The sequence below is a fragment of the Poecilia reticulata genome, linkage group LG9 (assembly GCF_000633615.1).
Source record: "Poecilia reticulata strain Guanapo linkage group LG9, Guppy_female_1.0+MT, whole genome shotgun sequence".
Taxonomy (NCBI): Eukaryota; Metazoa; Chordata; class Actinopteri; order Cyprinodontiformes; family Poeciliidae; genus Poecilia; species Poecilia reticulata.
This window is the reverse complement of record NC_024339.1, coordinates 10,118,851-10,144,913: the sequence shown is the minus strand read 5'-3', so window position 1 is coordinate 10,144,913 and position 26,063 is coordinate 10,118,851. Positions and strand designations below refer to the sequence as shown.

Sequence of the window (26,063 nt, the reverse complement as noted above, 5' to 3'; positions counted from 1 at the left end):
CTGCTTCTGTCGGGTGTTGGCAATAAGAGGTTTTTGCTTTTATCACATGCTCTTTCAGCTGTGCTCGTATTCTGGCTTTAGATTTGCTGTTGAAATAAGTCATGTTTGCTTTGTTCCCCTGCAGAAGAAGCTGATGTATTCACTCAAATGCAGTTCAAGTCAGTTTTTAAAATCTCAGAGAAGCTAAAACCAGAAAGCTTAGTCATTTTTTCCCCCGTATCAGATGATTTATTCAGGAAACTTGGGAGAGACGACTCATGATTGGTCAAGTTATTTTCCAGAATGACTCAGAACATTTGTCTGTTTTTCCTCTGCTTTTTGCTTCAATGTTTAATTCTTTTCTCAGTGTTTTTAAATGTTTTAATTATTGTTTTCATGCCTAATTCAACGTTTTAACCAGAAAATTGATTGGAGACTGGCGTATTTACCACATTATTTCAACATTTTAATCTTGAAGTGGGATGTTGAAGAAAACACACAAACGCACGCACGCACGCACGCACACACGCACACACACACACACACACACCCCAATTAACATATTTATGTGACTTTTCATTAGAAATTGTTGAGTGGGAAATAAGAGCAGGTTGTCATTTCAGAGTGCGTTGTGCATGCAGAAAAATACAATAGAGGCACATAATGTGAACTTACATGTTGCCGAGAAATCACTTAAACCTTTTTCCATTATTTATCCAAATTATACAGAAAGGCTTAAGAATTGTACTTTTACCCAACAGACATGTTAAACACATTTGCATGTTAAATAATTAGATTTTTCTTTTACTCCATTGGTCCTGGTGCTTGACACTTATCACTTTTATCATTTTAAACTGTAAATGTTACTGTGGATTAAATCTGCCTGTAGAAAAATCTGTAGAGGAAGTGAATTTAAAATATGCAACTACTACTTTACTGAACTTTTTTTGTTATTTCTGGGAATCTTTACAGTAAAACGGTGTGTTTTGGCCGTTGTAGATACAGTAGAAAAGAGAAAGGAGGAGAAAGAACTTGGACATTTTGAGCTTAATCTCGGAGTTCTAGAAAAAACGTGTAACATTTTTTAGTTTAAAGAGTTACGGGTTGTTGCTACGCAACCTAAGAGTGAGTGAGTTGATTCCACCAACGTTTCTTAGCTGGCAGTGAGATGTTGAGCAGCTGAAGTATTTCCTCTGCCTACATCTCCCAGAATGCTGTGCGGTTCTGGATTGAAGTTCAGTGTTGAATACATCGTTCCCACAAGTCCGAACCGGATAAAAGCTACATTAGCTTGGCTATTTTTGCTAATTCAGCAGTAAATATCACTGATATTTATCTTAGTATTGGACAAAGGTGAGTAGAGTACTCAAAAACTGAGATGGGGTAATTCTTGTAATGCATTTATATTGTTTATAAATTAGATTGGAACAATGTGAAAGCTTGTTCTAAGCCAGTGGCTTGTTTATTGTTGTCATAGCAACTCCATAGCAACTGCCTGCCAAGATGGCTAACAGTTACAACATTCATACAAGTGACTTCACATGAGAACTATGTATAGATTGAATCATAGATATTATCTGTTGATATTGATTACTTGTCTATTGCGATATTATATTGTCCAGTCCTGTTGGTGATCCTGATCTGAAAGTGGTCGATAATTGTTGAGATTCAGAGAAATCCAGCAACAGGGGCCTTCGATTCACTCCAGTTCAAATTCAGAAATACTTTATTGATCCAAAAGGGAAATTAAATGTTGTTGAAACTCTCATTAATTCGTTTTATTTGAGTTTACTGTAAATAGTGATGGCAGGACATTTTTGCAGCTTTGCTCATGTTTTAGCTCAACAACCTTGAAGCATCTTTTTATCTCATCTTGAATTTTCTCAGAGCCTCCGAGAAGCGATGAGTTACTTTTCAGCAGAAGATTACGGTTGTACGAATGCTGTGAGGAAAATGGATCAAAAGTGGGCAGTAAAGACATTTAACATCAGGGTGCACTTTTGAGCTTGAAGGGTTTTCTTTTTTGTCTCCTTTTTTATAAGTCAAATTTGACAGGAAAGGAATGCAATCCGGTTCCTTGTGCTTCAGAAAACTACCACCTGTGTCAGGCAGCAACTGGTAATCTCACTTAAAACCCCCTAAACATGGTTCTGTGTGCTGTGGTTGTTGTTCCCAGGCTGAATAATGAGGAACTCCAGCTTGTTCTCCTGCAGTTTTCAGGATAATTACAGTAAAGCTCAAAAAAATGTACCTGCAATCATGTAAAGGCACAAGAACACATCCTGCTTCCCTTTCGCCTGGCTTTTCAAGGGGGATAATTTCAGAAAGTGTAAAAGGTAGTAGTTGTTTGGGCATTGAGGATGAGAAAGGAGGAAGGGAAAGGAGGAGGAGGGGACTTGGTGGCGAAAAAGGCAGGAAAACAGGTGGGATGTCTAAGCATGTTTAAACACCGTTTGCAGAAAAAAAGACCCTTTACTTCAGGAGTTCAAAGTGAAAAACCCCACACCTGGGCTGGTGGGAAGATGGAAACAAACGGGAAAAGAAAACATTCAGATAAAAGTCCATGTTGGAGCCTGCAGGCCTCCCTGCTTCTTAATTGTTTTTATCAAAATCCGAATTCCTTATTTAATTAATGTTCTGGAATTAAGCTTGATTGATTGGTGGCGATAAAATACTTTTTATATATCAGAGTATAAACAAAAATCGCTCTGATCTCTCTCCAGTTCTGCTCATGGCATTGCAAGGATAAAAACAGATCAAAGTTTAATCAGTAGGGAAAATCATAAGTGCACCATTAATTTTCCACGGTAACAATAATTTTCAAGTTTTTAAGTTTTTATCTGTTAAAAGGAAAGGACATCAATTTATAAATATAAAATTTTTGTTTCTATTTCTTTTTTAGCTGACATTGTCTTTTGTCTGGATGGATAACAATAATAGCCTTCAACAGTAGGTCGCTAATGTTAGCTGCTAACGATGTTGGCCACTAACAGTAGCCACAAAAAAATAAAAAACAGTTGATAGAGGACGCTAATATTGGGCGCCAACAAATATTAATAACCAAATAGGTTTAGAGTACCAGAAATTGTACTCAATATGTTTTTATTCTTGTAGAAAAGATGAATTGTGTCTGTAAACATGTTGGGTTGTAAATAAAACAAACATTTACTTTATGGAGACTTTACGTTTCTTGATGGTGTTTTAAAATATATAACTGGTACGCTTGAAGCTGCATGGCAAGTTGTTTTTAAAGCAGTTGAATTATGTTATACAACTTTGTTTTTAACACTCCTACTGGCACTTAATTGGTTCCCCATATCAGTAACATTGACCACCATTGTTAGCTGTAACTTGAGAGGCCACTGTTTGATTTCATATGAATATGTAAATACCTTGAGGATTTATCACCTGGTTCTCAAGTCAATGCAGAAAACACGTGTTGCTTTCAGATTTACCACTTTGGCCCTGAGAGACATGAGATAATTTCACTTATTTCCAGGAGACCAAACAAGTCAGAAACATGCTGCTTCTGTAGAAACATGCTTGATTGACAAGAAGCAATATGGACTCACAGATGGCCGTGAATATGCAGAAACGACTCTCTGCTTTGCAGTAGAGTTGAAGTTGTTTGACAGCAGCCATATGGGGAAACGGCTTAAGGAGCAGCTCCGGCTCTGCACAGGCTACTGAAATGTGTCTGATCAAAATCTTATATCTTTGGGGTGATTAAAAAAAAAGCTGCGTCTGCGTCAACCTGCAGCTGGTCTGCAGGAGATGTGCCCTGATTCCAAAATGAGTCAGAAGCCGCTAAAATCAGGCGTTACGGTCCGTGCTGCGCATGAATGATGAAGGCACCACACACAACACGACTCAATGGGGTTCTTGATGAAACTGAATGTAAGATTATTTCTAGGCTTTGATTGTCTTCTTGGTGTGTTTGGAGACTTTCTCGATGTTTTTGGGTAGCTGTAATCACTTAAACTTTAACGACAAACCACTGCCGGCTCGCTTTGTTCACTTCGGAGGAGTTTCAGGAACCAATAGATGGTATTTGGTTGTTACACACAGACGGCATCTTGATGAATTTTTTATTACGCTATTTTATTTACATCTTTTCTGCATTAAAAATGAGTTGGCTCTATTATAAAGAAGCAGCAGCTCATCAGTGAGGACTGCCAGTCATTAAGCTGCCAACAAGGAGAAGAGTTATTCTTGTGTGACCTGTTCTTATTGCAGCAGATGTATAGCAGGTAAAATCTACGGTTAAAGCTGCAGTCTGTAACTTTTATAAAAAAGTTTTTTCCTTATTTGTTAAAACTGTAATCATGTTGTGACAGTTTTATTATGAGACCGATAATCTGAAAAGCTCGATCTCCTCCACTTCCTCCCTGAGTTATTCACCACTCCCAACCAAAAACAACCAATCCGAGCCAGGAGGCGGATCTTAGCGCTATCAATCAATGTTGCTAATTGAGCTATTGGCAAAGAAACAACTTAGCCTTTTATCCACCATGATTGGTGGCTAAGCTAACTAGCCTTAGCATTCCTGATAGGCTAAGTTGCAGTTAAGCTTCTGTAGTTTAGGTGAGAGCAGAGTGAGAGGGTGATTGACAGCACTAAGACCCTCCTCCTGCCTCTAATTGGTTGTTTTTGGAAACATTTGCACATTTACAGAGGTGGGATTAAAAGATGAGGTTGAACTTGAACCTCTTTGTATTGATTTTTGTGACTGGTAAAGTCAGCAATCATGTCAGGTATTAACTCAGTGAAGATCAATGTTTTATAATGCTTAAGTGGAAATAAATGTGTGTTACAAAGTTTTTACTTGTTTTAATGTTTGTTTGGTGATAGCAGCTGAGAAGAGAGGCAATCTTGAGTTACATGCAGACAAAACTGAAATAATTATGTTTGCACCAGAAAAATGCATGAAGACGCCTGGACCTCTCAATTGTTTGGTTATGAGGAATATAACTAAAATGATTAATCAAATTATTCAAGCTATTGTTGGCTAATTTTGTAACCAATTAATCGTTATCAGAATATTACTAATTCAAAAAAGGCAATGCGCTGAAAAAACACAGTCAGAGCAGTAATTAGGCAAAAACTATGCAAATAATACATATACTTGAATTTCGGATCAAAAATAAACTTTGCCTGTAAATATATTTTACCCAGAAATCCTCAGGTGGCATTTTTAGCATTTCAAAATGTATCATTTAACCAGTTCAGCTTTTTTATACAACAGATGAAAACAAGTATATACCTCAATACTTTTTTATAAGAAAATAAACATTGTATTGCCTAGCATACAGTAACATTGCCTTCCTTTATTAAATTCAAATTTAATTAAAACTGTGCAACTTGAACAAAGTTTTTTCATATCTTAAATGAAATTCAGTTTTGGCTTTCATGCTGATCTGAATATTTTTATGCATTTGTTGAGGCTGCATACTCCAGTTAATGATTAATATTTTACTACATTAGTTGATGATTTTTTTCAATAATTGATTAATCATGATTAATCCGATTAATACTTTTCTTTCAGCAGGTTGAACAGAAACCATTCCAGTACAGTATTTTGGCTTACAGTCTGTGAAAACTTCTTAGATCAATTTGTAATTTATTAGATTTAATTTTAAGCAAGTGATATTCAGTCATTATTCAGACTGAGTCTCTAACTTTCTGAGACTCTATAAATTGCTGTTGATTATTGTCATCAGTTTTAATGCTCAGCATGTGTTTTCACAAGGTGAGTCATAACAGCTTTATGCTTTCTAAACTTTCATTTTAGATTCATTCTTTACACTTACTGTTTGAAGGTGTTTTTTCGGACTACATTTAAACCAAATCCATCTTCATAATGATGACTACATGTCATGTGGAGTCGGTGGCTGAATAATATGAAATGGCTTTAGTAATTGTAGATGAACAGCATGATTTTCAGAGTGCAGCTATTGATCACTGCAGTCATTTGGTTCCCTTTACATCATAAATACAGCTGCTTGTGTCTCCTTTATCTCCTCATTGTACCATGGTGGGCCTTCTTCTTCTTCACTCAATCAAATTTTGTTCTGTTGAACCCATTTCATATCATTATAGCAGCTTCTGGAGCCTAAAAATGTTGACCAGGTCCACTCTATGTGCTGACCTACACACAGACATGCTGGAAATAATCAATATACACTTTGCAAAATTAAAAAACTGCTAGGCGACAATGACTACCAGCAGTTTTAACTGTCAAGTTGTTAACCTGATAAATCTTAGCATGTGATATATAAAAGAAAAAAAGGCAAAGCAGTGCTTTGTTACTAATTGTCAACACTATGACAACTAGGATAACAAGATAAGGAAAAAGTTGGACAGCTATGCTAGCTTTACGTTGACAACTTTAGCACCTAGATGTGCTAAAGTTTTTTAAGAAGAAAAAGACGACTCATACGCAGACCATCAGTAGATAAGATGTTTAACCACCTTTATGTTCATACGATCACTTATTAGTAATCTTAAAATAAACATCAAGCTTGAAAACATTAAACTGTAACGGACTGAATGTTTTGATGTTTGCGTTCTGAAATATTTGAGTTGCTACGGCAACGGGTATGCATGTAGCTTAGAGAGGGCGGGAAAAAATAAGACTAAAAGTGGTTCTGAATTGTTATTCGACGGTTTTTCTGTGTTATTTTTCACCTTTCTTGTGGTGCGCTGCGCTAAATTAATAATACCTACATCTCCAGGTTTCATTTTATTAACGGGATTGTTGTACAGCGGCAGCGCGGCTATCGATAGCAAGTAAAACAAAATAAACGTCTTTGTCCTCCAGGCGGAGTTGTGCGCATGTGCAAAATTTCCGGATGTAAACAAACCGTCTACAAACAACAAGCAATATGTCTAACGACGTGAGAACAGGACGAAGTGAGCTCTCTTTGTGTACTTTTTTAGCTGGATTTGAAGTCTTGAACGGAACCCTGGAAGCTGAACGCTTATTATTTCCGGTTAGTTTAACAGATGGCGGGTTCGTGTTCATAAGTGAGCGTTAACTGGTGTGAAGTCTGAACTGCATTAACATGCGCCGAGAGGTGAAATTTAGAGGACCACTGATGCAGAACAACAGGTAAACACTCCCTGTGTTTCACTCCTCTTTCAGGGAGTCAGTTATTACTCTTCATGCTTTAAATTACCCTTGTGGACAAATAAAGGGACTTGAATTAAAGTTAGTTTTAGATTAGAGTAGCATAGAAATATTCTTTATTGTCCCCCAGTGAGGAAATTCAGGTGAAAATTTTTTATTTGTAGCTTAAATTGATGTGATACTAAAAATCTAGTTACTTTTATAGTGATATTTTGTCAAGTTCTGCTTTCCAAGTATAATTTTGTTGTTATATCTCCTAAGGGGGCAAAATGACAAGCACCTCCAGGCTACACCAGCAGCTGCTGCTGCATTCAGTAAACAAACAGGTTAAAGTCAGGAAAATGTTGAATACTTGGACATAAACATGGATCAGAAACACGGGTGTGCAGGATTTGCTAAGTAGAGGTTTCTGCACCTTTCTGTAAGTCAACCAATCTGTGCAAACACCGGAAACCTAAACATGAACTTAATCTATGAGGAAACATTCAGAAAGTGACAAATCTATGCAGGAGATTTAGCCAAAACGAAACTGTCAAACTAAAATAAACTCTGAGCAAATTTGTAGTCAAAATAACTTATTATATTATATTATTATATTATTTAGAAGTCATTTATTTTGTTTTTTTAAGCTTGTTGGTGTTTTATAATTTATTTTGTGACTTATTTGGTAACAAGTTTGGTGTTTTTTCACAAATTATTGAAGTAAATGATATTGTAATGGCCTACACTTAAGTAAATAGTTGGTCATATTTTTCATGGCAAGATTAAATAAGAATATATCAGGAAAAAAATCATCAAAACAATCTTTGTTGTTTTGCAATAGATGCATTTTTCCATGACATTTAATCATTTAAAATCAGTTGGATGTTGGCATTGATCAGTAGTAATCATAATTATGTTTATTTCATAATCAAGCAACCCTTTTTGCATATAAATCAGATTTAAAAAGGTTTTTAAGTATAATTTTTTTTTTTTATTATACATTAATTGGCTTTTTAAAAAAAAAACGCTTAGTCTAGTTTTTAAATCTATATATTATTCAGATAAAACAAAAAAGTTTGGAAATGTTTTCAAATGTTAAAAAATCAAAATTTAGCCACCAATGTTTTTAGTCGTTAACAAATGGGAAAAGGAAGGATTAAATATTTTCACTACCAAAACCACTTCAAATATTTTACGTGTAATTTCAGTCGTGCACATCTTTCTGGGAGTTATTTCTGTACAAATCTATGCATTAGTCAGATAAAAATAATAATTAAAGCTCTTAAGTGTTAACTAATGGTCACAAATTAAAAAAAATCTAATTAACCAGATAAAATATGTTGTCATCATCATCAAATAATCTGAATATGTCACGATCCACATTTTACTATTATAAGAGGCCCTAAAACAGTCCAATAGGCAGAACTGACCAGACTAAGATCTCATTATTTAAGAATTATTTTGTGCAAAACATGTAATGGACATGTTTTGAATCGCCAATAGACATATTCTAACATGTTCAAGGAAGCATAATGGACCACTTTTAAAAAGAAATCAGCCATAAAACTCTGCAAAGGGAAAATCCAACGTTCTCCATGCAGCCAATTTCGAGTAAACGGAGTCAAAGTTTGGGCAGTTGTGACTAAAAATATCAGAGGGACTTTGTCACAGATCTGAAAATATCGCAACATCCATCAGGTTTGGTTTGCAGGCCTCCCCTGCGGATGCCAGGTGACCCGTACCTGTCCAGGACGTGTTAACAGGCTGGAAGGAGGAACCGCTGACTCCGACTTTCTGTCTCATGTGTCTTAAGTAAAGCCGGGTCCCTGCTGTCAGTTTCTCACTTCCCCAACTTTCTTGTCATCCTTCAAATCGTGTCCCCAGTTCCTCCTTCATTTCACTTTATTTTTTGTATTTTTAGCCCGTCCTTCACTCCTGCGGCCTTAACATATCTGATGGTCTGGAGGGGGAAATGAAAACGGAGCAAATTACGCTTCAGAACAGAGTGATTAACTTTCTTAAAGGAACTCGACGTCGTTTAATTTGCTCTTAGATTTAGTTTTTCCTTTCTCCGGATCTCATCAAACTCCAGTGGTGAAGCGTGAGTGGAAGCAGCGGCAGTAACACGGCGCTGAGATTGTTTTCCTGATGATGACAGCAAAACTATTTTCCTGACAGATCACCTAAGAGCTCCACGCTCTCTCGGGCTCGTTATGCTTCTCTGCTGCAAAATTAAAGAGACTTTTACCTGAGCAGCGAAGCTAAATGATCCGTTGCTCGGTAAGATCCATTGTATTATTTTAGGGCTGCAACTAATGATTGTTTTAGTTATCAATTATTCTGACGATTAATCGAATAAAAAAAAAAAACGTATTTAAATAAATCTGCATAATATGCCATATTTTTATCTGATTAATTGATTAATCGGCAGATTAATTGATTATTAAAATAATCATTATTTGCAGCCCTAGATGTAACTTTATCTTGAGACCTTTTTTTAAAAAAAAATATTTTATGCAACTTGATCTTTAAATTGAAACAGCAAAGTGTGTTTCCCTGTTGTCCTGGTTCAGGTTATGAAGTTACAGAGTTCTCGCCCCTCCCCCACCTGTTTGTCTCTGACAGTGTTTTCCTCTCTGAAGTGGGAAGCTCCCATCTATGAGTTATCCTGGTGTCAGGAGAAAAGAGGATTTTCACAGGCGCCGTCATCCCGCTCACAGAAGTAGATAATTTGAGGACTTTCCATTCATGGTTTTTTTTCCTCCCACATCTGAATTATTAAGTATCTTAAGGCTGTGAAGTGCTTAAACTTGCTGCTCTTTTTCAAGATGCTTTTAAAACTAACTGTGTTTTGGTTCCTAGAGCTTTCTTAGCTTAAGCAGCAGTTTCACATTTGTTTGCTTTAACAGAGCGTCTTTGATTCGTTTAGTTATAGAATATCAAAACTCTTAATATTTTTAGATTTCTGTAAATGTTGCTCTAGGAGTAACGTCAACTTCCTCAAATACATCAGCACTACATCGCTACTCCGTCATGCCGTAAAAACGTTTTAGGTTAATTTAATACATTTTATTGAAAAGCAAAGACATTTCTGGGCTGCACAGTGGCGCAGTTGGTAGAGCTGTTGCCTTGCAGCAAGAAGGTTCTGGGTTCGATTCCCAGCCCCGGTGTTTCTGCATGGAGTTTGCATGTTCTCCCTGTGCATGGTGGGTTTTCTCCAGGTACTCCGGTTTCCTCCCACGGTCCAAAAACATGACTGTCAGGTTAATTGGTCTGTCTAAATTGCCCCTGTGTGTGTGCATGGTTGTGTGTCCTGTGTGTCTCTGTGTTGCCCTGCGACAGACTGGCGACCTGTCCAGGGTGACCCCGCCTCTCGCCCGGACCGTTAGCTGGAGAGGCAACCCTCCCGACCCCACCAAGGGACAAGGGTGCAAGAAAATGGATGGATGGATGGAGCAAAGACATTTCTGAGCTCCCAAAAGTAAAAAATCTCAGAATTTTTCAGATTAATTTCACACTGCAAAAACAAAATATTACCAAATATTTTTGTCTTGGTTGTATATCTTAATACACTTGAGATCAAAATTTACAAAGAACGTTTTAGCAAAAAATGGTTACAGTGGCGTATTATAGCCCATAAAAGAGTAAATTTCCAACAAAATACTCAGATATTTAGATTATTCTCAGAAACTTTCTAGAAACAAACTTGGACATTTCTGAGTTTGAAAAGCTGAAATTTTGCCAAAAAAAAAAAAAAAAAAAGCAAACTAAAATTTTATAGAAAAACATTTGGAAATTTTAGAGGTTGAAAAACTGAAATTTTTAGATTAATCTTTAAAAAATTCTAGAAAAACACTTGGACATTTGAGTTTCAAAATTTGGGAGTTCTCAACTTTTGAAAAATAATTTTTCCAAGTTTTTTTCTCTCAAATTCTTTTGGTAAGAAAACATCAAAAGATTTTTGGAACATTTCTGAGTTTAGAAATGTGAAAATGTTTTACTTTTGAAACTCGGACATGTCTAATCGTTTTCTAGAAAATCTCAGATTAATTTCAAAAGCTTTTGAAATTGAGTTTTTTTTTTTTGACTGACTTTTTTCCTTCCTAAAGGCCCTGATACACCGTCGTACCGATTTATTGTCTTCTTTAAAGTGTACTTATGCATTTACACTACACTCTTGACAAAAAAAAACCTTGGTAAGATTTTGTGTTTTTGCAGTGTATTGGTGTGCCAGCATTGTCTGAATGAGGAGGAGGAAATGTTTTAAGTAGGACAGATTTTTTATAGATGAGCAATAACCCAGAACAGGTACAAGTAATTTAAAAGGAAATCCTTTAATAATATCTGCAGTTTTATTAGAAGCAATGAAAGTACTTCATTGAGTGTTTAAGGGCCCCTCATAAGGGCCCTTTAATGTGAGCGCCTCTCCCTGATATCATCCCACGCCTCAGCTGCTCTCTGGACTGGAACTAAGCCTCTTCTTCCTGACCCGCTCTCTGCAGAACCAGTTGAAGTACTGGGACAACCTTTGGCAAATATCCAGCTGCTCAATTAATGGGCAAACAAACAATCAAGCTGTTCCCGTTTCTCACCCTCCCCCCCCTTGTTTCTGCCCCGGCGTCACCGCTGAAGGTCAGGGAGGTCACGGCCTTTTGTCTCTCAGCTCACTCTGACTGCTTAATTCCCAGCTCAGCCATTCAGACCAGTTTGCCTCTTATCTGTAAACACCAGTTAGCTTTAGCCCTCCAGTTCCCAGTCTGTCTGTATGGAGTGTTGTTTGCGAAATTACACAGTAAAAAATTAACGGCAGTAATTTCTTTCATTTAGCCTATCTTAAAAAATGGGTGTTCATTTTTCAAAGACAGCATGTTATTCAATTAATGTCAGAGTTTCAAACTAAATACTTAATTTAGTTTGAACCCTAAATGATTAGTTAGAAAGCTAAATATCTAGTTTGCAAAATAAATATTTATCTCCCAGTTAAATATTTTATCTAAATGTTTAGCTTTTTTGCTAAATATTTAGTTTACTAAATAGCTAGTTTTAGCTATTTAGTTTGTGACTACAGACACCTTGCATGGTGGCTGCGTAAATGTCCACAAAAATGCATCTATAGAGTTATTTAGCTCGCTATAGCTAAGTACTTAGAGGTAAATATTTAGTTTGGCAAACTAAATACTAAATATTTATTAAAATATTTAATTTGGAACTAAATTTGGAGTAGAATATTGATTTTCCAAACTAGATATTTAATTCCCTTATAAATATTTAATTTGGAGCTAAATATTTAGTTGCTAAAATAACTAAATATTTAGTTAACAACCTAAATATTTAATTAGCAAACTAAGTGTTCATCTTGCTAACTAAATATTTGGTCAGAAAGCTACATTTTTAGTTTGGAAACAAAATATTCAGTATTCAGATAAATATTTAATTTGGAGGTAAATATTTTCAAACTAAACATTTAGCTCCAAATTAAATATTTATTTCAACTAAATAGTTTATCTGGCTAATCTTTTAGTTAAAAAGCTAAATATTTGGTTTGAAGACTAAATATTTAGTTTTGGACTAGATATTTAGATACAATGAATATTTAGCTTCCTAACTATTTAGTTTACAAACAAAATTTTTAGCTTCCTATCTATTTAATTTAAAAGCTAAATATTCATAGAGCTAGGAATAACATGGTGAAAATATAACTGAAATATTAACACCCACATTATTTTCTCTGACTAATGAACAGATTTATTGCCGTTAGTTTTTTACAGTGTATCGTTACAGTCAGCATCCCATTTGTCTGTGCCTGCAGGCTCTTGGAGTTACAAGTGTTTTGTTTTTTTTGACGGGGGTAAAACTGAGCTGAGCCTGGCTTTTAGTCCCCTTCGGCTCCGCCGGCCGTGTTCACACACGTCCCGCATTGCAGAACATTTAACCAGGGAGGCAATGCCTTTAACTCTCTGGGTCTCCCTCCTTTTTTTGTTTTGTTTTTTTTTCCTGTTCTGAATGAAATCCAAGGAATGAGAACATCTTCAGGGACTTCAGCTGCTGGAGAGGAATGCTTTTGTTCTCCGTAAGAAAAGGCTGAAGGAATACCGATAGAGGTGATGAATGAGAGCTCTATGCTCGGTGTTATTTTAAGTATATGTTGGTAATCTGGATTGATTTGTGCTTCAGTGTCAGCCATTTATTATAAATGCACAGCCACTCTGCAGGGCGTCTGCAGTCTCATCAGGTGTCATCTGAAGGACGTCTCCCAGAAAAAGTGGATAAAAAACAAAGTCAAAAAAACTAAAGCAGGGAGCCATTATATTAATAATAATAAAAATAATGATAAGCATTTTCTTTATTACTCTGCAAAAATAAAAGCACAAAATCATCGGCATATTGCATTTGTGACCCATACAGTAAATAAGGGATGTCCAAAATGTGGTGCTTGGGCCATTTTCAGCCCTTGGGATTATTCTGTGCAGCCCTTGCCCACGACTTCATCCTTGAACAGGTTAGGTTTATGATCTATGCAAAACATGATCATTGCATCTTTTACACAAATCATTCTGAGATTTTATTCTGCTCAGTTCTGCCTATTTTGAGTTGTTTTAGAGCCTCCTGTCACTTTAAAAACAAGTAACTTACTACTGTCCACACTCCCCAATTTAAAGTTTACACTTCCGCATAAAAATGGATGCAGACAGATGTGCAATTATCCAATCTTGCATGTTTGAAAAGCAAAAGTGGAGCCTCCTGCACAACCAACAAGAACACTGCAAGTAGTTTCTGGATGGAAAGTCAACAACAAAACACTTCTCTTTTCTAGTATACAGCGGTAAAACCAGATGACTGAATGCACTAGAGCTCAGCTCGGGTTGCTAGGTAAAGATAAATCTGGCTTAACCGTTGGGATGTTGTCGAAACACCTGATTTTCCAGACACCAAAAAACATTGATTTATTGCCAAAAATCAGTTGGAAGTAGTTTTTTTAAGCACTTTAGCTATTTTAGAAGTGATTGAGACCCAAATGGAAATACCAAAATGTATGAAATGTTAATTTTGCATAATAGTTCCTTGTTCAAGGACTTTATTTATTTCACCAGACAGTTGATGGTGATACACTTCAAACAAATGAAAGCAAAAGATTTTCACCTACCAAAAAATAAAAAAATAAAAAATGGCAACAACACAAAACAATCATCTTATACAGTATGAACCAGACTTTAAGCTTTCATTTTAATATGATGGCACCACAGAGATAAAACTTGACAGTTGTAGTGCCCGTGGGAAAAAGTTTGAAAAATATTTAAAACAGTTTTATAGGATTCATCTAAAAGTTATCATCACAATATCATTTGGTTTGTATTTATATCACAATTGTTTAGTTTTTAATATATTCCAGGTGTTATGAATTTGCATCATTCATGCTAATTTAATATTTAGACAGAGTCTCATAGTAGATAAAAATGATTTACACAATATTTAATATCACAGATGTATTGCTTTATTCCAAGATTTACCAATAATACTCTAAAATGACATTTTGTCCCCTGGATGAGGTAAAAACTTTCCTGATTGTCTCCAGTTTCATGAAAGCAGCAGCGATGGGAATCGTTTTAAGATGGGGGAAAAAAGTCACTCTCTGAAATATTTGTCTTGAATCTCCATGAGGGAGAAGGAATCATTTCACATCATGTGTCGTCTGAAGGACAAGATGCTCTAATCAGCCTCTCGGCTCCTCTGCTGCAGAAAGACGGCTGGAAGAAGAATCAGCAAAAGTCAATATAAGTTTCACTTTAATGCACAAATGGGACCTAATTAGTGCAAAACTTTGGTTTGTTGTCAAGCATGAGCCTTACAGTTGCCTGGGGTTCTGCGGCAAAATTTCAAAAGTTTTGGTTTTGACTCTGGAGTGATTCCTGTTGGAAAAGGTTTAAAGAAATTACAAATGTTCCAGTGATGCAGAGAAACAAAGACAGATTCAGCTTCTGTAAAAAAAAGCAAACAAACAAACAAACAAACAAAAAACCCTGAAGGTAAAATGTGAGTCAGTGATTTTCACTTTGACAACAACCTATAAGAAGATTGCAAACTGTTATATGACGCCATTTTGCTCTGCTGGCCCATAAGGATAGCATGAACAATGGACCAGCTGTATTTTGGTTTGAATAAATGGATTTCATGAATTCAACTCACCGACTCTTCAGCCTCAAACATCAAGAACCTAACGGAGAATGGATAATTCTCTAAACATACATTTCATGAAGAAGGAAGTTAAACAGTGCATTCTTTGTTAGCAAACTAAGTGTTCATCTTGCTAACTAAATATTTAGTCAGAAAGCTAAATTCTTAGTTTGGAAACTAAATATTTAGTATTCAGATAAGTATTTAATTTGGAGGTAAATATTTTCAAACTAAACATTTAGCTCCAAATTAAATATTTATTTCAACTAAATAGTTTACTTGGCTAATCTTTTAGTTAAAAAGCTAAATATTTGGTTTGAAGACAAAATATTTTGTTCTCAAGTAAATATTTAGTTTTGGACTAAATATTTAGATACATGAATATTTAGCTTCCTAACTATTTAATTTAAAAGCTAAATATTCATAGAGCTAGGAATAACATGGTGAAAATATAACTGAAATATTAACATCCACATTATTTTCTCTGACTAATGAACAAATTTATTGCCGTTAGTTTTTTTACAGTGTATCATTGTTTCCTTTACTGGTTCTTGCTGCAGCGCCCCCGCAGTCGAGGAGGGGAACATGTTGACTTTTGTTGCCACGATTCACTCAGATTGTAATAAATTATATCAGATAATTTAAAAAATGACTTAAAAAAAACAGTTTCCTTGGCTTCAAAACAGCTTTGGCAGAGTTGGGTAGTAACAGGACACACGTACTCAATTAGATTTCCATCACCATCTTTTTGAACAAATTTACTTTTGAGAGTATTTTTCTGCACTGTACTTTTTTTTTTTTTTTACTTACGTAATGTTATTACAAATTATTTCGACTCTTGAGTAAAATTTGTGGATTTTCTGGCCACTAAATGAAAAACAAACATATTTTAACCAAAAAATCACCAGACATGGACACACACCTTTTTCTTAAGGTTTTTTTTATTGAAAGAAACTGTTTTGGAAAAAAATAATTTTTGCCTGATTTTGTTAATTTTTGTTACTTATTTAAATCATTATTTTTTTTTGTCCTTAAAATACCAACATTTCCACTCAACTTTACATTTTGGTTCATCGGATGATGTAATTTTTAAATATTAAATGACTGATAATTTGATCGGTTAGTACTTGAGTCGACTTTTTACCAATTTCTTGGATGGCTACTTTTTACTTTTACTTGAGTGAAAATATACTGCAGTAGTTGTACTTTTATTTGAGTACAGTTTTTGTCTCCTCTGCCCACCTCTGACTACAGAGATAATTGCTGGTTGATGCAGACTTAGTGGAACAATCCTTAGATTCCAGGACCGATGGAGTATCTGGAAAAAATTCCCTGGGATTAGAAGCTAAGTGCTATAATTATCCCTCGGTCTGTCGAGGAGAACTTCATGAATACAGTATGATTACCTGTTGAGTCTCAGCCTATTACCCTGCACTATTAACCTCTTTCTAAAAGGAGCCCTGTGGGATTGTGGGCTCTAAGAAAAAACCAGTGATGACAGGCAGAGATGGATGTTTGCTTGGGGGGAGAAAACTGGAGACGAGCGGAGGGCCGGGCTTCAGGAGTGACTTCATTTCCCCTTCCTGACGCTGCTCACCTCAGCAGAAAACAAAAGCTGTTCCCAAACCGGTCGACCACACAGGTAGTTTCTACTTTTTTTTTTTTTTTTATAAATCCCTCCAACACTGTGCAAACCTTGGCGCCCTGCCTGACCTGTAGAGGCAGAAAAACATCCAAAGATTGCAGTTGGTGAGGAATCCTGCATGGTTTAGTGTTTCTTTTTGTCGTTTTGCTGATTCTTTGTGACCTTGTGGTGAATAAGACTTTCTACTGATATTGTGCTAAATCTGTCACTAAATTCTCATGCGGTTGAAAAAAATACTGAGTGCAGAAGGTCATAGTAGACAAGATTTCATTTCCAACCAGTGCTTTATTTTTGCTGTGCAGGAATCTTTGCCCGTTAGTTTAACCATTAACAGGAGATTTTAGTTACTTATACGCAACCAAAGTGAAACATTTTACATTTCTTGTAATTATTAATTGACATAATGTGAAGGATTTCCCTCACTTTGTTTACATATTAAACCATTCTGAAAGTTTTCAGCCTTTCAAACGGGTTTTGATTGATTATGTATTAAGTGAAATCCATTTTTTGAGCTTTTATATCATGTTGTAGTTTTATTCTCATTAAAAACACACCTGGTGGAACCGTGAGTCGATCCCCTGACGATTTTGAGGTGAAAGTTCACGCAGTGTGTCCCCATTTGGAGAAATAAATATTTGAAAATGAGGACATATCTTCATATCGGCCTTTTTAAGCATTCAGCATGCTGATGTGAGTGAATCTTCATCAGTGTAGATAAAGCGACTGCAAAGCTGCACTTCGCCTTCGTAAACCTGTTGCAATAATCAATTAATCACATGATAAATTTAAAAATGAGCCTGATGATTTCCATTCTGATTATTATGTTGTTTACAGGGACTTAAGAATCTATTTTATTCATAGTTTCGGTTGTGTAGGTTTTTTTAAATTTCCGTTTTGTTGATTTTTTTATGGATATTTTATAATATATTCCAGTTTTATCAATAATTTTTTAAGAAAATTTAAGTTTATTGGTCTTTGAGAGGTGGAAAATGCATTATTATGCCGTTATCAATATCACTTGAAAATGATCTTAAAATAACAATATTATCGTTTATCGCAATAATTTCTGCGTTAATTTTATGACTTTTACGTCTACAGCTTCATCTCTTTACGCACAGTTTGCACATAAACATGTTCTTAATTCATATTTTCTGTGGAATCATACCTAACCTTTAATTCGCTGTCTGTAAATTTAACTCTGGGATTTTCTACTCGCCTTATTTTGCTCTGCTGCTGTAAATTTGGAGCAGAAATGAGCTACCAGTGAGGGAAAACCTTTCATTTTAATTTCCCAGGTGTGCTTTAGCCTCCCAGTACCACACAAAGGTCACTTTAATGCCACAAAAACCCTTGTCAGGACACCTTTTTCTTGAGTTTGTGTTTTTAAGCGTGTTATTTTGAAGCCAGTGGCCTGTAATATTCAGACAGCTTGGAGCCTGTAATCCTCTGACCTTCAGTTCTATTCATGAAACTCGTCCAGCTGAGTCTGATTGTTTCTTTTCTGGCTGATTTGAACGACTTCTGGTGACAAAAGCAGCACAAATAAACTTGTTTTATTGCAAACCATTTACAATATGTAAACGTAATAATGGAAATATCAACATTGTGGGAGAATTTGAAACAAAACAACATGTGATTTTAATATGTTGACAATATGAAACTGATTAATGTTGGAGGAATTTAGGCAAAATGAACATTTAATTTAATAAATATACCGCAAAGAGATTCAGAAAGTAAAATGTTCCAATTTTAATAAGGTTTTTACAAAACAAAGTTAACAAAATATGATAATTGATATTACATGTATAAAATAAAATACATATTTTGAGACACTCCATACCAGTAGGTGGCAGTAATGCATACCAAACACTGTCAATTAAAATCTACAAGAAGCAGAAGAAGAAGCTTCTCTTTACTTGCACATAATTTGCAGTTAAGTAAAAATATTGACAGCAACATTTTGCATATTTAGCATGTTAATGAGAAAAATACAGGTGTTTATTTTTTAAAGCCATATTTTCAACAAGTTATTCATTCATTTATAATTCCAAACTATTTAAATATTTAATTCACAACCTAAATATTTAGTTTACAGGCAATATATTTGGCTTTCAAATAGGAAGGAAGCTAAAATCATTAGGAAACTAAATAGTGAGTTTGTAGTCTGTTACTAACTAAATGTTTGGTTCCAAACTAAACATTTATTTTCCAGCTGAAAGTTTAGTTTGGAAATTAAATATTTAATTTTGAGCAAAATATTTAATTTGTAAACTAAATATTTAGTTTGAAAGCTAAATATTTAGCTCAGACTTAAGCATCAAGTTTGGAGCCAAATGTTTAGTTTGCATATTAATTATTTTGTTACAAACTAAATGTTTAAGTCTCAGCTAAAATATTTTGAAAGCTAAATATTTATTTTTTTAACCAAATATGTAGCTTCAGACGCTGACATTTATAAATGTATGAATAATGTGTTGAAAATATGACTTTACAAATTAATTCCCACATTTTTTTCCTCTATCAGGTGTTAAGGAAGAATTATTTGTGTGATTAAATTTAGAAAAGAATCTGGCTCTCCTTCTTCCTGTTTGGATCCCGGGTTCTCTTGACGGTGGCGCGTTTGGGACAAAACACGACAATGCGTGATGACGTCACAGAATTTCAGAATTTAATCCAAATCGGAATAAAGTGAGAAGATACAACAGAAAACTACAAAATAATAGAGACACACATTCATTCCCTGAGACAAGAGATGGGGACAGCAAAGATATCTTTGGAGAAATTGCAAGGGCAAGATCTGATCTGTTACTCTGTGTGGAAAGTTTTATCTTCTTGTATTTAATTTATTCAAATAAGGCGTATCTTTTCTCATCCAACCAGGACCTGTCTCTGACCCTTTTTAAAGTTAGAAACTCCCTGAAATTTGTTCACAAGATCAAACACCAGTTGTCTAAATAACAGGGACTCCAGAAGTCCTGCTGCTTCATGGCTTTCACAGATCAGTGTGAAAAGCTGGAGCTTCCTACTGATTGCTACTGAGGGCAGATCAAAGATCTTGGCAAACAATCTGCCTTAACTACAGGTAAAATAAAGGTCAATAGGCCAGAATAAGTTATAAATTTTAAAACTATAATTAGGCTATTTCAATCAAGTCATGTCAAATTTTAAAACTAGCTTATTTTAAATTAATTTTCTTAACACAGGTTAAATAAACCCAAAATATTGCTGTTAATTTTTTAGTGTAACTTTACAAGCAACACTCCACACTTAGCAGCTTTGCTAATGCAGCTTTATTTTTAACCAAAAATGTGTGTTTGAGTCCCCAGCTAATCCTTTCGGGCCCTCAGCGTTGGGGCCTGGTTTATTGTTTTAGGGCCGCTGATGAGCGGCTGAATGAGGGCATTCAGCGCTCGTTTAACGGTCGACTCTTTTGTCCCGTTCATTGTTTCCCGACCGCTAAGGGACGAAGATTTGTGTCTGTGACACAGAAGGACATTTTCTGAATTCCTGCCTCTGTGGAGGAACCCGGAAGCAAATTTACAAGTTTGAGGAGGCGGCTGTGTAAACACGAGCTTGTTAAAGTGCTTCATTTGAACGCAGCGTGTTTAACGACAGCAGCGTCTCCGTCTTAAGTGACGTAAATAGCTTCCAGGTAATCTGTCTGCAGCTCTGATGGTTGAATTAATTCATTCCTGGAGGCAGAATAATTTAAGCTCCGCTCTTCCGGCGTCATTTCTGTAAGGAGGGCATAAAAATCACATTTACACGGTCCACCTCTGGACCTTGGTGGCATCGCTGACGCCGTCGGCTGAGTCAACAGTTTGGCGTTTGACAGCTCTGTCTCCAGTGGGCTGCTGCAGATTTATTGAGGTTTTTCCCCCCCGGACGGCTCCACCCAGTGGGGCGTCCATCTTCTGGTGGCACGGCAACAAAGTCCAGGCTGGACAGCCTGAGGGGGAAAAACGCAGGACTTTGCGGCAAAGTGCATGGAGGCCTTTAACTCTGCAATGCCGCTGGGTGAACTCAGCAGCTTGTTTAATATCCAGAGAAGCCAAAAATGATACCCAAGTAAAAATAGCACTACGTCAACATAACTTTACTGAAGTAAAAGTAAAAAGTAGCCGTCCAAGAAATGATTCAAGGAAGAGTGAAAAGTATTTGGTAAAAACTCAAGTACTGAAACTGAATTATTAAGAATTTAATATTTAAAACTTACATAATCGGATGGAACAAAAATAAAGTTAAGTGGAAATTTTGGTATTTTAAGGGCCAAAATGACAATAATTCACATAACAAGAAAAACAAAATCAGGCAAAAGAAATTTTTCACAAATCCATTTCTTTCAATAAAAGTTTTTTTAGAAACTTTAACAAAAACTGCAGGTGTGTCGAAAAAAACATATTGTTATTGTCTTTAACGCTTTCTCTTGTGACCGACATGGACTTTGAATTTTATTACGCTATTTTGTGGTATTATTGTAATAATGATCATAAACGTCTTCGCTTAGGGAAGTGAGATTTATCGGTTAATTACATTTTATTTGTTAAGCACCTTTCAGCAACGAGCAATTATATCACGAAGCTAAATGCATTTAAAGACATTTTGAATTTACTGAAATGCATTTATGCTCTCGTGGAACAAATAGTGAAGAAAATAATATTTCCAGTACTGTTTTTTTTTTAATCTAACATAAAGTTTAATGTGATAATCGACCCTGATCCCATGAAGCTGGATGCTGAGCTGGATATTCAGCCTTTTGCTGCTCGTTCCTCACCTCAAGTGTTGGAAATGACAGGAAGGTGGAGAGGTGGGCGAAGGCTCAGAGGTGAGAACTTCAGGGAAGGAAAGCAATGTGGTGAAATTACCTCCAGCTGAATTTTACCTGAAAAGTCCTTTTAAAAAAATGCAGCTTGTCTTTGAAACCGTTACTTTGGAGGCTCTCAGTCTTAATCCAGAACCACTTTGTTGTTACCTGGAGCAGAAATAAATTTTCCCACAGTGCCAAGAAATTGTTGGAGTAATTTTGCACCCATGAGGAGACTTTTGACATGAAGGAAGACTGAATAAAAAACACACCCGGTGACGTGTTTCTGTCTGTAAAAAATATTTCTCCTGTTTTAACGACTTCCTGTAAACCTTACTGGCTCTCCATCTGTATCGTCATAAAGTGCAGAAACCATTTAACAGCTCTGCTCTCTAAAACGTCATCAGGTAATTGTCTACTCTGTCAGCTCTCCAGGAGCGCTGATGCAGATTATATGATGCATTATTCATCGCAAAGATGAGATGTGAACTTAAAAGTTCACATCAAAGATGCTGGAGAAAAAAACACAGTGAGGAAGGAGGCACTGCTCCCGTCTCAAGCAGGTTAAAAAGCCATCATGAAGCCTAGAGGGACAATAACTGCTGGCGGCTGACTCCTCAGCCTCCCACGTCTGGGCAGACTGACACTGGGAATCCTTTATCTTGTCCACTGGAAGTCGCAGCCGCCTGTCAAGCCTTGGCAGACCCTCGAGCTTTGGCTGGTGACTGGTTTGGAAATGTAAACACAGACCAGCAGCTCTCTGTTGCTTCCTCACCGCCTCCTTACCGGCAGCACACAGGCCCCTCCGTCGTTAAACTCCAAACCCCCGTTTACGTTTTAAACCGCGTCATCTTCCTCTTAGTCATCCAGCTTTCTCTAAGGGTGTTCTCACACCTGATAGTCCGGTAGATTCGGTTCGTTTGGGACCAAAGTTGCAACGTTTGTTACAGTTTCAGCTGGTACGGTTCTCTTTCCCACAAAACAACGTCAAACAGTCCAAACTTTTAAAAAACCTGTTCCCCTCCTTGCCTGTGGGGGCGCTGCACCAAGAACAGCTGAAGGAAACGACAAAGACTTCTGAAGAAGACTAAAGCAAAATGTAAACAAAAATGTAGTTGCATCAGATTTTAGCGGTTGTATGATTTCTTTGTGTTTGGTAATAAAACACGAGTCATTTCTTACGCTAGCGCTAGCTACACTCGCCGGTTTGTTTTGGTTGTTTTTACCCAGAATGCCCTGCACTGTAGTCCACTTCCTGCTTTTGGAGCGATCTCTGGTCCGGTTGGTGTTCACGTTGGTTCACTTCCAGCTTTTAGGCGGACCAGAGTTTGCTGTTTTGGTCCACATTAAATTCGACAACAAACCAGACTTTCCAGACAAACGAACTAGAGTTTGACTAAACAGGGCTGATGTGAATTCACCCCAAAAATTCAGGAAGGTAGTCGTCAAAAGTATACCAAGAGCTGCTACGATAAATGTAGTTATTGCGATAAATGATGTTGTTTTGAGACTATTTTCAAGTGATATGACGGTAAAGGTCTGAGTGCTCGTTCCTTTCTGTGTCACTCAGCTCCTATGTAACCTAAATATTACATCCTGCTGCCAACATGTAGCCACTTGCAGGTCGTTGTTAGAGAGGTGGAGGTGTGCAGCCGCTCTCCTCCAGTTTCTTCTCAGGCATAATTTGATAGTTTGTGAAAGGAAGCGGGCCGTCTTCGGCTCCACGTTTCATCACGTCTTGTTCTTTGTCAGTCCGTCCGTCTGCTGCATCTCTGGTCGGCGTTGGCTGACGGCCAAGACCGCCGAGGTTCCTTCTCGGTTCAGACGAAGCACAAAAACAGAAGATGAATCACGAGAAAGCCAGGCGGCGCTTTGATGGATCCTCTTTACCAGCAGGCACTCTGCGGCCAGCTTGGTTTTGCTTCGGTTTTAGCATGAAAACACCTCAGGAACAGGATCACTAAGGGGAAATTCTGCTTTTCTTTACTCTTATTATTTGTTGGGTCGACATTCTTTGTGATAAATCAGCAGAAAGTAGTGAATAGTTTGAGGAGTGGAAGGAATCAGTCAGAAAAAAGTGCTCTGGTCTTTAGCTTTTAGGTTTTTTTGTATAAAATCTCAAATTCAGTCGGAGAACATCTGTGATCAACAGTTTTTCAACGAAATTACAATCTGAGCTTTGACTAGGCCAGTTGCTTGCCAAAAATGTCAGGTTGAAAGAACTTTTTAGTATTTTTATTAATTGGAAAAACTATTGTTACTTTTATTTTTACTTGGTTAACAATAAACTGAGCACAATATTTAATTTTTGTAGACGAAGGATCAGTAAATTATTGTAGATTTTAAACAAAAAAAGTCTTGCAGGTTTGTGAATTTAAAAAAAATGCAAAATTTTTAGGTTTGTCATATTTTTCTAGATTTTTTTTGTCTTTTCATCAACAAGAAACAAGAAAAGTTTATTAGATGACCAAACCAAAGTCTTAATTTTAATAAAAATCCCTGGATGTTTGCTTAAAAAGATGTTTTCCTCCATCTTAGTAATTGTGTTAAACTTGAGGCGCGTGGGCTAAATTCGGCCCGCCGTAGCCATTTCTGTGGACAGAAATAAAACGTCCAAATCACAGTTCAGTGCTTAAATATTATTTTATCAGTCAAATCAATCAGTTATATTTGTATTGTTGCTCCTCTCGAGTTCAATCAAAGCTCAGTCGTTCATTTATTGCTCCACATGTCGTAATAATGCCCTAAAAATACTGTCAGAAGTGAGAGAAAGCTGTAATTCTTGATTGGTAGTTTTATTAATACAGTTTGCAACAACCGGCCCTTTAAGGACATTTATGATCTTTCTGTGGCCTGATACGAAGGTTGTATTTTACCAGAGCTTTCAGTGAGGTTCTGCTGTTGAATTAAAATCTGAATTAATTTCATGGCGTTTTGCACCAGAGGTTCCTATACGAGGTTAAAGTTTTGCTCTTAAAAGTCTGAAAGGCTGTGATGATGCCGTCGTGGGTCTGTAAACAGAGGAGTGTTGAACCATCCATTTACACTCACATGCTGTAATTATTGTTCAAAGAGCTGCAGCCGTGATGTCAGGCCAGACTTTGACGAAACATCTGGACCTGGACTCCGTTGTAATTTGTTTGGCAGCAAAAACCAGGTGAGCTGCTCAGGTTTGGTGGGAAAAGACACAACCTCTGATTTCTCTTCAGCTGTCATTACCTTCATGTCTCTGGTCTGAAAAACACCAGAGACGCTGGGAAATGATTCTTCTGGAGGGGGAATAAGGAGGATCAGGGGAAATGAAAAAAAAAAAAAATCTGACTTTAATTGTAGAAATCTGACTGTTTTATCTCTCCAAATTTTGACTTTTTATTCTGAATTCTGATTTTCTTTCTCTTCAAATTCTGATTGTCTTCTCAAATTCTGAATTTTTAAAAAAATATTCTGACTTTAATCTCAAAGTTGACTTTTTCTCTTTGAATTCTGATGCTCTCATCAAATTCTGACTTTTTTCCAAGTTTTCTGGCCCTTAATCTAAAAAGTGTGACTTTTTTCTCAAAATTTTGACTTTTTTTCACTGAAAATTAAAGTAAAAATTCTGCGAAAAAAGTCAGATTTTTTATTTCCAGTGGTCCTAATTATCTTCCTTAGAGGCAGCAGCATCTGAACGGAGAGAAAACCGACTGGCGGTCCGAGTGCACGAACGCCTCAGAGCCTCTTTGCTTCTCTATGTCTCCTCTCTGAGGAATCGTTGGAAAAACTACAATCAATGTTAGAAAAGCATCGATCCCGTCTTCATTCTCTGCATGAATGGATTTTCTTCAGTGCTCTCATCGTGACCTCAGCTGCTGCCCAAGATCACAGTAAATAAATAGATTCACATCGAAATCGATAATTGGTAGAAAACCTGAGCCTTCACATTTACAATACAGATGGTTTCGCTTCGCAGAGACTTAATATGTGAAGCAAAACACAGAAAAGTAAGAAAACCTGTGAAATTTCAAACAGAACACACTTTTTTTTGCCTTTTTGTTGCAGCAACAGCGAACAGCTTTTAGTGGGACCTGTTAGTTTTACTATGTTGCATTGAAAAAGATTGGATTTTTGAGTTAAGTAGGCCACCATTCGGGGTAAATAAAGCTAAAAATGGTTAGATTTTGGTCAGCAGCTCATTTCTTGGAGGGTATCTGGGTTTTAAACGTTGAATTTTCTTGTTTTTATACACAGCAAAAAGCCCAGTGTTCATTTAACTCTGAAGAGTGTGGACTATATAAACACTGAAAAAGTGTTAATATCAACTCTGTGGGAGTTAAATCAACACTGGGAATTATGTTGTTAACTCCCACAGAGTT

The 26,063-nt window shown here is 36.4% G+C and overlaps 1 protein-coding gene and 2 long non-coding RNA genes across 4 annotated transcripts in view; 2 read left to right on the top strand and 1 right to left on the bottom strand.

The window, feature by feature from the left end:
* The window catches only part of fras1 (Fraser extracellular matrix complex subunit 1), a 271,118-nt gene that overhangs the window by 7,682 nt on the left and 237,373 nt on the right, over nt 1-26,063 (top strand). Inside the window, exon 1 of one of the 2 annotated variants that reach the window (XM_008417773.2) lies at nt 16,530-16,904. The exons of the other annotated variant lie outside the window; for it this stretch is intronic. Within the exon in view, the coding sequence (XP_008415995.1) occupies nt 16,770-16,904 (135 nt within the window). The 5' untranslated portion in view covers nt 16,530-16,769. Of the gene's footprint in view, nt 1-16,529; nt 16,905-26,063 lie in introns of those variants that run through there. 2 annotated transcript variants of the gene reach the window in all.
* On the top strand, nt 1,080-1,976 carry LOC103469820 (uncharacterized). The gene is made up of 2 exons (XR_534407.2): nt 1,080-1,332; nt 1,867-1,976. It is a non-coding gene; the product is annotated as an uncharacterized LOC103469820 (long non-coding RNA).
* LOC103469821 (uncharacterized) lies at nt 14,217-15,341 on the bottom strand. Its single transcript, XR_534408.2, has 3 exons — nt 15,275-15,341; nt 14,938-14,997; nt 14,217-14,835 (listed from the first exon to the last, which is right to left on the bottom strand). It is a non-coding gene; the product is annotated as an uncharacterized LOC103469821 (long non-coding RNA).